Source organism: Alosa alosa, chromosome 6 (genome assembly GCF_017589495.1).
Source record: "Alosa alosa isolate M-15738 ecotype Scorff River chromosome 6, AALO_Geno_1.1, whole genome shotgun sequence".
In the NCBI taxonomy this organism is placed as follows: Eukaryota; Metazoa; Chordata; class Actinopteri; order Clupeiformes; family Clupeidae; genus Alosa; species Alosa alosa.
Window position 1 is genome coordinate 1,732,886 of NC_063194.1, and position 11,859 is coordinate 1,744,744.

The 11,859-nt window shown below is 42.3% G+C and overlaps 2 protein-coding genes across 2 annotated transcripts; one reads left to right on the forward strand and one right to left on the reverse strand.

The window, feature by feature from the left end:
- Positions 1-219: 219 nt before the first annotated feature.
- LOC125296907 (BTB/POZ domain-containing protein KCTD5-like) lies at positions 220-7,304 on the reverse strand. The gene is made up of 6 exons (XM_048247061.1): positions 6,762-7,304; positions 6,437-6,545; positions 6,078-6,169; positions 5,565-5,660; positions 5,301-5,426; positions 220-1,998 (listed from the first exon to the last, which is right to left on the reverse strand). The coding sequence occupies exons 1-6, from the start codon at positions 7,083-7,085 to the stop codon at positions 1,969-1,971; spliced, it is 777 nt and encodes a 258-aa protein (XP_048103018.1). The 5' UTR covers positions 7,086-7,304; the 3' UTR covers positions 220-1,968.
- Positions 7,305-8,274: 970 nt separating this feature from the next.
- On the forward strand, positions 8,275-11,207 carry atp5pd (ATP synthase peripheral stalk subunit d). Its single transcript, XM_048246279.1, has 6 exons — positions 8,275-8,356; positions 9,092-9,223; positions 9,367-9,463; positions 9,584-9,655; positions 9,958-10,020; positions 10,939-11,207. Exons 2-6 carry the CDS (start codon positions 9,102-9,104, stop codon positions 11,068-11,070), a joined length of 486 nt encoding a protein of 161 aa, XP_048102236.1. The 5' UTR covers positions 8,275-8,356; positions 9,092-9,101; the 3' UTR covers positions 11,071-11,207.
- The last annotated feature ends 652 nt before the right edge of the window (positions 11,208-11,859 follow it).

The window sequence follows — 11,859 nt, forward strand, 5'->3', positions numbered from 1 at the left end:
TTGATCAAAAGCTATATGCTTCCTGTCTCTTCCAGTAAAGACTCTTGTTCAAATGCTTTGCTCCACCCTTGGCAGACACCAAGCTGACATTTATTGTTTCTCCCCTGTCCTCAGGAAAGAGGTTGTTGTGGCAATCCCAGTGTACAGAGAACTCACTGGTCAAATTGTGTCTATGAGTCATGCATCTTTTTTCCAGACTAGAGGAAAGTGCACCGGTCATTCAGTACCACACAGACTTTTATTTCATCACAGTGCAGTTGTTAAATTTGTGCATATTTGTGAGTTAAATGAACAGTTTACCTTTCAAAAAGGTATGATTTAATGTTAATAATATAAAAAGGCAATACAAAGCAATACAAATTTACATTGATCAGCATACAGTGATGATTCAAACATTTCAAATGTATTATTTTTGCATTCAGTAAATTAAATACTTACTTGCACAACATGTGTTAGAAATAGCTCCACTCAATAAGACAGAATTTATGCAGAGAATCAACTGCAAAGTCTACAGGAGTTAACTTACTATTAACAGCCATCGAAGGAACATTTAAATTCTTAATCCAAGTATCCCAGTACCAATCCCTATATTATCACTGACTACAGAGTTTTCACTAATGTGATCAGATGACAATGCTCAGGGTTCCCTAGTGGTTAAGCTGTTTCTGGTAACCCTGCCATACAAGATTCAGACACCTCATTGCTGATAATACAGAAATAACAGATCATGCCCCTAAATATCAAAAGCCAAATGATCTGATCTGTCTTCAGAGAATAGGGAGATTGGCAAAACGAGTGCATTTGATGATCTTACAATGATCTTGTGTGTGTGTGTGCAGTGATCTGATAGATTTGTTGTATTCAGCATTGTCAGGCAGCAGTAAGGTGGTATTTCTTCTGTTTTGTGTGAAACACTTCATTTGTGTGAAACCTCTTACATTCCTGATATTCAGTCACACGGCTGCAAGGAGGACTAGATCATGGTTCTATGACCAATTTTCAACTCAGTTTCAACCAATCATTTCGAATCTCCTCTCCGCCTTGCTGCCTGAAGCGTCCTGAGCTTCGGTAGACACCAAGTCACATACTTTACAGGACATCTATTGCAACTGCAACAAGTTTATGATGAATTCCTGGATTCCAGAATTTCTGGTAAGTAGGAATGAATACAGTGTAATTACTTAAATATGACATAAGACTGGCTACTAAGAACACCAAGCTGATGCTGGGAAAGCAGTGGTTACAGTGCAAGAAGTCGTTAGCGTCACATAACAATCATGTTACTGTATTGTTCTGACACAATGTTCAATACTTCCCTTTACACTGATCTGATTACGGGACAAACTATTAAAATAAATATAATTATTTCCACTAAGTGCTGTCTTTCTTACTGTAGCTGACAACCTGTATTTGATTTATTTTGTGGTTTTGCCAAGCCAGGACTTACACAAGGGGAGGCCAGCAAATACACCCACAACTCATTAGCTCTTCTTTCTCATGTGAACATACACACGACAAGGGTAACTAATGGGACATATGCAAACAGGCAATCACTGTCACTGTGAACTGTTAAATTTGCGTACAGATGTGTATTACAGTTATACAGCCTGTATTACAGAGTAGCAAAATACATTATACCTATTGTTTTGGTGGATTTTTGGTGTGTTTGGCTGGGTGGTATGTTGGTGGATTTTTGGTGTGTTTGGCAGGGTGGTATGTTGGTGGGTTTTTTGGTTGCCTGTGAGAGCAAGGTCAGTACAACATCAAGGGCTCCCAAATCCAACTGAATATAACCTTTCCAGGAGCATTTGATACAGTCAGCTAGACAGAGTACTGCCCTGGTGATCCGTGACCCTGGTGAGCCAGCAGGCCCTCTGGCAGCGGAGAGAAGGTTGTGTTTGAAGGTTGTAGCTGGGGAGAGACACGAGGCCTCCTGGGTCAATGGGACAGGTGTGGGTGTCCCTTAACTCACATTCGTGACCCTCGCTCCTGGAGAATCTGCAACAACCGAAAGCACTGTGTGTTATGAACTTATAGTAAGTCAACAAAACCATTCTAGATCAGTCAAATCTAAGAACAATCAGCATCATCAATGAAAACATGGAAAATAAGATGCTTCACTCTGCTTTGTCAGACAATTTAAACTTGGTCGAAAAGCCCATATCCCCTCTGGACACTGCTTTCATTTTTCATTACTGGACCTCTGTCAGGACATCCACCTCCCAACTGAAACCATCCCAGGATAAAAAAAAACACAAGCCCTGGTTCTCTAAAAAGCTCAGCGTACTCGTATGTCACAAAGAACACACACAAGGAGGGTGATGTGGATAGATAGATAGATAGATAGATACTTTTATTCATCCCTGCCGGGGAAATTCAGATGTCCAGCAGCAGTGTGTTGTCTCCCAACAAGCATTCTCACTGCAATACACTCATAACAACCCTGATGACAACAGTTAATCAAATAAAGAGTCACAAAACCAGCTACTATTACTAGTAGTAAACAATTAATGCACTTCAAACAGGTCCGTTGTGTAGTCTTATGGCGGCCGGAACAAATTACCTCCTAATGCAGCCTGGTTAAACAGAAGCTCAAGAAGGCAGTTTGGTGCCTGCCCAGGAATAGTGCAAAGTCAGGCTGGAGTGTGATCCAAGTCTCAGTGACACAGCTGTCTCTAAAAAAGGCATACCACACCAGATCTTGCTCCCGAAATTTTCAATGATACACCACCTTTGCAAGTTTTCAGGGGCACAGGCCCTTGCTCAGAGGGCATATTTCGACCAACAGAGAACGTGTTCTTGAAACAGTTCCGTTCATAATTCTTTGAATCTTGGTGGTATCTAGTGAACCAAGCCGCATTTTCAGAAATTAGCTGCGTAAAATGTCTGCAGTGTAGTGCTAGTTGACTAGTTTTGTTTACTTATGGCAACTAGTTTTGTTTACTTATGGCAACTCATGTTTGGTTATCTTTTGGTTCCAGCTTCGAACCAAAGTGTTAGTTTGAAACGGTTTCTGTTTGGTTGAAATGCTTAGAACGGTTCAAATGTTGGTTTCGCGAACAGGAACGGAAACGGTCTAAGTGTAAGGTCTAAGTGTCATCCTCCCCCATCCTCTCTCACTTTCACACAGAAGGATGTACTTGAGCTCTGCACAATGTTGGGATCTCGCCAGCCGCCCTGAAGCTCTGTGCCAGCTAGCTGTGTTTGCATGCGTTTCCAATTAGTCTATCTCCATGTCCCACCCTGTTTCGATGTATCCATCATCATTCCAGTTCCAAGGAAGGACAAAATAAAATGCCTGAATCACCACAGGCTCATTGCTCTGACGCTCACGTTGCTTACAAAGTCACATCTTGTCATTACACAAACCAATCACAGACACCCCTCTGGGCCCTCTATCGTCGCCTACAGAGCCAAATGACTCTGTGGACAATGTTGTAAACCTCACCCTCCACTACACTACACTTGGTCATATCCAGCACCTATGTTAGCGCTCTGTACATAGACCTCAGTACAGAGTTCAATACCAAACCAATCCCCAATTTGAAGTGCACCCAAGGAGTTACAGATACTGTGCTCCATCTGAGAGTAATCTCCAATTAACGCCGCCTGGCTCTGCCACTCGTACACTCATGACAATCCAAACTTTTCTTATCCGTTGTTCCCCGTTGGTTGAATGCTCTAGCCGTTCCTTTTTTCAAGGTCCAATATCCTATTGGCAATGTACCTTGATTGTACCATGATTGCTCTGAATAAAAGTGTCAGCTAAATGACTAAATGTCAATCTCTCCCCATATATGTATTCTCCATCCACCAATGACTGCACCTCAAGCTGCACCTCCATCAAGCTGGTCAGGTTTGCTGGTGATGAGATCACCACCCTTGGCCTCATCATGGTCCATGATGAGTTGACCTACCGGGGGTCACAGCTGGCGGTATGGTGTATATAAAATGAACCCGGAGCTATGTAGATATAACAGAGGTCGGTTCGTCCACCGCTCACGGCCCTCGAACCCGCCACCTCAACACACGGGAGTGGGAGTCGAACGCTCTAACCACTGAGCTAAAAGCACAGGCTTCCAACTCAGCGGTTAGAAGCGTTCTTAAGGTTAGGGGTGTGAGGATTTACACACGCAACTAGCATGCTAGCTCAGTTTGCCTCCGTTACATAGACAAGACAAAGTTTCTGGGTACCATGTTTACTCATCATCATCGAGTGAGCTCACCAAAGGATGCTCTTTCACAGACTTCTCTGAAAGATGATTATCGCCTCGAAATTTCCCAGCCAGTTCTACCCTCACTTCCTCCACCACCACTGTGTAGTACACCACACACCACAAGGGGGCAGCCGTGGCCTACTGGTTAGCACTTCGGACCTGTAACCGGAGGGTTACCGGTTCGAACCCGACCATTAGGCAAGGCACCTAACCCCTCACTGCTCCCCGAGTGCCGCTGTTGATGCAGGCAGCTCACTGCGCCGTGATTAGTGTGTGCTTCACCTCACTGTGTGTACACTGTGTGCTGTGTGTGTTTCACTAATTCACGGATTGGGATAAATGCAGAGACCAAATATACTTATATACTATATACATCCTCTCTGTCTACACCAAACTCAAACACATTATGCAAACATCCAAGCTACCCATGAGTGTTCTGCATGACACCAGACACAGGAAATGGGCAGGATAGCGACAGACCCACCATTACACCTGGCTCACTGCCTAATCAGCAAATCTCCACTGCGGGTTCCACTCCAACAAGACCAGGACCAACAGACATGAACCGTTTCCCGTGTGGCTCTTGTAAACTACCTATCCTAGCTCCCACCCCCACTGCCCATCCCGCATCGTTGCTAATGCTCCCACCCCCACTGCCCATCCCGCATCGTTGCTAATGCTCCCACCCCCACTGCCCATCGCCTTATCTTTGCTAATGCCCCCACCCCACTGGCCATCGCCTTATCTTTGCTAATGCCCCCACCCCACTGCCCATCCCGCATCGTTGCTAATGCTCCCACCTCACTGCCCATCCCGCATCGTTGCTAATGCTCCCACCCCATTGCAGCAGATCACAAAGTGGGCGTGGTGGAGCATCGCGGTAACGTCACTGATTGACAGTTGGTCGTCTCCGATTGGGAGAAAAGAGTCTGCTAAATACCAGTCAACTTTAACTTACAACTTACTTTAACTTACAACTTGCAAAGTCAAATTCCTGCAAGCATCAAACATTTTGCGAATAAAGCAATTTTGACTTTGATTAACAATAAGGCAAAACGGATGGGATACTGTTGGCATACTAACCTTGGCTTTTTCTGTGGGTTCCACAACTAGGCCATTAATGGAGTTGTTCAGCTCCCGAGACACCACACACAAAAACTCTGCCTGGTCCTCGTTACCATAGTTGTATGATGACCCGATGCTGATGAGCTGTGAAGCATGCGAGGTAAACACAAACAATCTTTTTCAGAGCATTTTGCGAAGGCTGTTCAAATGCCTGGATTCATTTTGAGGCACGATCCAAGATAGGAGGCAATCTAGACCCAGGGGATCTGTAATGCTTCATACCTGTTCAAACTTCCAGCCATCGGACATGGTGGAGACCATCTGGGTGAGTTCTTCCTCCTGACACTGAAGGACTCTGTACACATGCTTCACCGGACCCTTCGAAAACACCAGTCAAGCAAACATTCACACCATTACATACAAGGGCATAGATCTGAAACTAAGATATGGAATATGTAATATGGACCAACTGACATGGACCAATTGACTATAAACAATATATACACTACATAGGCTTCCATATAAATTAATTATAAATTAATATTTTCCCTAAATTCTGCTGCCAGATCATGTGTTCCACAAGCCCAGCAAAGTGTGACAATAACTATCAAACTGAAAAAGAAACAAATCTGACAAATAAAACAACTTATTTTTTTCCTTATGTTTTTTCTTTTTTCTTAATTTTGACCAGAAGGCATGACAGAGGTGCCCTATCTCCATCTAGTGGTAAACACTGAATGTATGCGCGCATGCACACACACAATCACACACACACACACACACACATCCACTCACTTGTGATGTTCTGTTCTCATTGTCCCGAATCCGCTCCTTCACCATTCGAACCAGAGCAGCAATGTTATAGAACTCTGCCTCTTCCAAGACACCTGCACAGCAATGGTTTTGTTTGTTTTTATTTATTACTTCACTGTAGAGCTGTTAGATTGTTTACAAGACACTGTTAGATGTGTTTACATAATTACAAAACATTCCACCAAGCATCGCCTACACCAGAAAGATGTGTTGCTGCACAGGCATGTGTGTGTGGCTCTATGTATGCTTGCAAGAGTTAGTGATCAGGACAGGAGGAGGAACAGAGCAAGAGAGAGAGAAAATCAGGTGGATTACATGTGCTGTAGTGGGTATTTCCTTACCCTCTTCTGACAAGTCTTTATTAATGATCAGCTTGCCATGTCGCAAGTAATTCAAGACAGGGCCAAAATAGGTGGGGTCCCTGTCAATCAGATAGGCCCCTGTCTCATCCTTCAACAAAAAACACAGTATCAGGAATATGGCACAGCCAGGAAGTCTTCTTCTGCACGTCCCAGTTTAATAGCATTTTATTTCCCCAACTTCTCAATCTCTATTCCCAACAAAGTTTGAATCTACTACCCAAATTCTGTGTTTAGATTGTCGCTTATGGCAGACATTTGGAAACGCCCACCACCACCTTTGCACTCAACATCAAAATGAACCTACCATGTCCGATTCCAGATCTGGATCATCTTGGCACAATCTAAACAGAAACGATTTTTGGTCCCTGCAGAGTGTCTGTCGGGTGGTGCAGAATAAGGTGCCGCCGACGTTCAGTCGTACCCAACGTGTGCCAGGTTTTTCTGACGGCGCGCCTGTGTTATTTTTGCGGGGATATCCTGCTATTGAACGTACTGACAGCCCGTGGCATTTTACACCTCCGTGTGTAGCGATCATCACTGCAGGGGAGGCGACTGGAACGCGCCGCTGGTGCTGGTCAGGATGATCAGTATCAGTACCACTCGGCTGCAAGATGTGGAGATCTGCCATTTTATTGGAAAACAAACGACAGCCTATTCTTTCAAGCTCTCCCTTACGCTAGTTTATATCGCACAAAAAAGCACAGGCGTTTTCAACGCAGGCGAAGGCATTATCTAAAACGACACAACAGCAGAAATACAAATATTTGATTCTGCAACAAAAAATGTGAAAGGTTTGACAGCAAAAGTAAAACGCAGCCTATGAACTTCTCTAGACTTCTCCTGAAGACTGCCAATAATATGATGCGCTCTGTTCAGTCTGTTCATTTCAAAATAAAAGTAACACTTTTGTGAGATGCTGTGTTGTGATGGAAAAAATATTTTAATCGTTGAATAGTCTTAGCCAAGTGTATTTTTTCTCAAAAACAGAATCTGCACAGCTTTATAACATTGACTAATTTGTCAGGTCCTTGAAAGGTGGAGGTGAACAAAAATGGACAATCTTTACACATGGATGCCAAATATTTAATGACAATTCACCTACTTGGCCTATAAGCTGCTACAGTCAACATTGACATGTCGTTGACCAAGCCTAATCTCTTGATGCATTAGAAGTTTGTTGAGTTATACTGCTAGAGCTAAGGTTGACCTGTTCTTGCCTGTAGGCTACAGCCTGTCTTGCCGTGCCAGTGCTGACTGAAAGCCTGATCATAAAAAGCCTGATGACCGAAAGCCTGGTCATAGAAATGGTCTAGTTGGACTACTTAATTGGAATGTTAACTAGTTTCTAACCAAATTTCTATGTTCTAAGAGATAATCACCTACCAATGCATACAGAACGGTATTTGTATTAAATTAGACCTAGGCCTAGTATAAGACAACATAAAACATTAATGTTATACATTTTACTGTGAAAATGCAATACCACCAAGCGGTTTCATCTAGCCTATACAGCTGGTAAAAAAAATGAGGGTAACTGTATCATTGTTTAATGTTTATTCTGAGAAACACCAGAAATAGGCCCTAGTGAAAACTAGGCTTAAAGAAAAGTCCCATAAAGTCATTCACATATAGGCCTGGTGTTAAAAATGGGTATCTATCTAACAATAAAAATATCAAGTTGCAATATACTTATTGTAGTGAATGTAAGTAATTAACCACAATACTTTAGTTTAGCACAATACTTTATTTCTAATAATTATATTATAAACGGTTAAACTTGGACAGCATAGGCACGGCGGCCAATCACGAGCCGAAATCAGTCTTACTGTTGCTGATATCATTTCCGTTTCCTGTCGGCCATCACGCTTCTGTCATTGCTGCGTCTGGATCGGTGCAAAAGTAAGTTCTCAACGCTGTTGTCAACTTAATCAATTATTCGATCATATTGTCCAACATCAGTGATGCACTGCTGCTTTAAAGGTTTTTATTTTGTATTTTATTTATTTGCAGTGGCATTTTTACAGGTTTTATTTAGTCCCCTCTTCTGACCTTGCTTTAACCATTTGCGAATGACTAACGTTAACGTCATTAGCCTCAGAAGTAACATTACTGGCCAGGGTCAAGAAGGCATCTTTTTATTCTCTATTTTGGTCTGTCTGTAACAGCATGTCACCGTGAATAACATAAAGAAGGATGTTTATGTACTATTCGATGTTTACAATCCATTCTAGTCCAATAACCTCACAGAGCTTGCTAACTAGCCAGCAAGCTATTTGTGTTCCTACCGACTGCACTACATGGATTTCTTAGCTAACGTTATCCTAGCACAGTTAGCTAGCTAGCCAGCCAGCCGACGAAGCCAACGGTGACCAACAGGCCTAGGATAGAAAATACCTAGCCAGTGCATATGACCTTGTTACTGAGATATGGGGAAAGGGTACAATTAGCGTTAACATTACTATTTTAAGGTTCATCGGTATTTTAGCTTGTATTTTGTAACAGAAACGTTAACTTAAATGTACGTATGCATGAGTTAGCCTTAACGTCAACGTTGTACAGCTTTCTCATAAGACAACTGTTGTGGTTTTATGCTGGCTAAATGTAGAGATCATGTAATACCTTTAATTTGGTAAGGTTAAAGAAAATGGCAGGCCGACGCGCAGCATTGAAGTCCATTGACTGGTTGGCCTTTGCCGAGAGGGTGCCACCCAATCAGAGGGCCATGTTCAACAACCTCAAAACTCGCAGTGATGCCATCGCTGCAAAGTAAGTATGACATTACGAAGAACTTATTATATGTTGGTGATCTAAACTGAACTATTTGGGTGATGACTTACACTAGATCTGTCTGGTTCCTGAGATTGACAAAGGTTACTAACTTTTTTGTTGTTGCCTTCTTTTTCGTGAAGACTGACCTCCCTCCCAGAGAAGCCAGCAGCCATTGACTGGGCCTACTACAGACAAACTGTACCTAAAGCAGGCATGGTGGACGACTTTGAGAAGAAGGTAAGCTTAGTGGAAAACACCTGCTTCACAAATGGTTAGATTGCTACTAAATTTCTCCTTGCATAGTGTGTGCGTGCACATTTCATTGATGGCATTCTCAATTTCTTTTCACGCTGTCAGTTTGCTGCTTTGTCCATCCCTGAGCCAGTTGACACAGAGACATCAAAGATTGCCGCACAGGAGCAGGAATCGGTAAGTAATTCCTTTTTGTAATGGCTCCATCTACGACACCATAATGTTTGTGTAAGGTGACTGACGTATATTGATGCTGTTATATGGGTTTCAGCGAGGCAGGTGTTGAATATATTGCATGGTGGCATTTGGCCATAAACATGTTCAAATGAAGTTGCCTTTACAACAGTTTGTCATATGTTGCTCATTTAACAGCTATCACTTACAGTATAATAGATGACAATCATGGTCGTTGCTCATTGCAATGAATATGTTGAGGTCTGCAATTCAATTTTTTGTTTGTTTATCTTACTGCTCTTCAGAACAAACAAGCACTTGACTACATCCAGGCATCTAAGGCTCGTATTGGCATGTATCAAGCTGAGGTGTGTATTTTTATTTTCTTCATTGATTATAGGTGTGTGTGTGTGTGTGTTAGAGAATGAGTCCGTTTAATACTTGACGTTTGACACCCACTAGCGCCCTCTGTGTGGAACATGCTGTTCTCTCAATGACCTGTGCAAACTTCAAGAGCTTTTTGGAGGTTTAATACAGTTCAACTCATAGGAGATGTACTATTAATGTAATGTAGTAATGTAATATAGAAGTATTATTTTAGAAAAATCCTCTGAAATTACCACCTGTCGTGCTTATTTGCATTCTCAGACTTCTATGGAATTCCTTATTAATCAGTTAATTTTGCTCTGCTGCACAGTACTACATGTACATATATGTAACACATGCTACACAAAAACTGTCAGTCTGTGCTATGGACGATTTACCAGCTTAGCACCAGTGACAAATGTTTTCTAAAGTGTAGATGTTTGTAACTACATACTGATGCTAGAGATTTTGTGGATTGTGTTACAAAACTATCAACCTCTGTAGCACCAGTGCTATGAGCAAAAGAAGTAAACGTACAGCCCTGCTCTCTGCAGCATCCTGCCTGTCTTGTGTTGTACGTTTTATGTTATATTGATGTCAGGTGCTTTAGGCTGGGGATGACATGACTCAGTCCTCACAAGTCTTTGGATGCTTCAAATCCATAATTTTGGCGACTCCGTATCACCTCTCAAGGAATGGACCTCATGTCTTCTCCAAATTGCTGATGCTTTGTTGGCATGTGGTGTAATGGGCACAAGGAGCATGATCTCGTGTGCAGGCCAAGGCTAAAATTGTCAGAGTGGGGGTTTAGAAAAGGAATAATACACAAGTCCTCCCTTCTTGAATAACTGAAATGCTGCGAATGTGGGGATGCAGAGTTCTGTGAATGACCAACGTTGCCCTCTGATTTCCCCCCACAGCTGGAGAAGTTCAACAACATGATTCCCTTCGACCAGATGACCATCGAGGACCTCAACCATACCTTCCCTGAGACTAAGTTGGACAAGGAGAAGTATCCATACTGGCCCCACAAGCCTATTGCTGACCTGTAAATTGTTAGAAATGCCCACTCTAAGTAATATTACACCCCACTTATACAATTGTATAGTCCTGTCTGTGTATACACCTGTTTGTTTCAGGAGTTGGTGACTCAGGATCATATTCTGAGGAGTAAAAACTTTGAAATTCACACATGCATTTAGCGTTTTTATTTTATGGAAATAAGCCTAGAAGCATATTGACACAGCTAGTTCATCAGTGTAAAATAAAAGTTGTCAAGTTGTAGCTATAAGAGAAGATAAAAGTTGTCTACGAGAAGACTGCTGTAGGTGTAATACAGATACATATGGGTTCATACTGCTCTATGCATCACACATCAGATTCTAGGTACATGTAGTACCATGTTCTCCCTTAAAGGCGCTCTAAGCGATGCTGGGTAATGTCACTTCTGTTGACGTTCAAACAAAACAGAAAACTAGCTCGCTACTTCCTCCCCCTCCCTCCTGTGCAATTGAAACTCTTCTAAACATGCATCTCGTTGGTGATTTGCTGGAGCAGTTTATGTTTTTATGGGCAAGGTTTGCCCAAGTTGTTTTGTGGCTGTTTTTGTAGCCTGGGTTGTCCAGAGATCACATTTTTTTACAGTGTATTCAGGACACGGGCAGCTAGCGTATGGTGAGGTGATGTATGCTGTAAGTGACAAAAAATAGCCTATAAAACATATGACTCACTAAGACCTCCATACTTAGTTTTATCTTGCCTCATAAACACAAAAACGATCTGTCTGCAGGACTGGAAACGACATGTCTTGAAGTAAAGGCTATCTTTGTTGTAAACATTTG

Coding starts and splice junctions, on each gene's coding strand:
- LOC125296907 (XM_048247061.1), bottom strand. CDS start 7,085: ATGGCAGATCTCCACATCTTGCAGCCGAGTGGTACTGATACTGATCAT. Junction 6,170..6,436: donor TAAAGACTTGTCAGAAGAGG/GTAAGGAAATAC, acceptor ATTGCTGTGCAG/GTGTCTTGGAAGAGGCAGAG. Junction 1,999..5,300: donor AACCCACAGAAAAAGCCAAG/GTTAGTATGCCA, acceptor CGGTTGTTGCAG/ATTCTCCAGGAGCGAGGGTC.
- atp5pd (XM_048246279.1), top strand. CDS start 9,102: ATGGCAGGCCGACGCGCAGCATTGAAGTCCATTGACTGGTTGGCCTTT. Junction 9,224..9,366: donor AGTGATGCCATCGCTGCAAA/GTAAGTATGACA, acceptor TTTTTCGTGAAG/ACTGACCTCCCTCCCAGAGA. Junction 9,656..9,957: donor CCGCACAGGAGCAGGAATCG/GTAAGTAATTCC, acceptor ACTGCTCTTCAG/AACAAACAAGCACTTGACTA.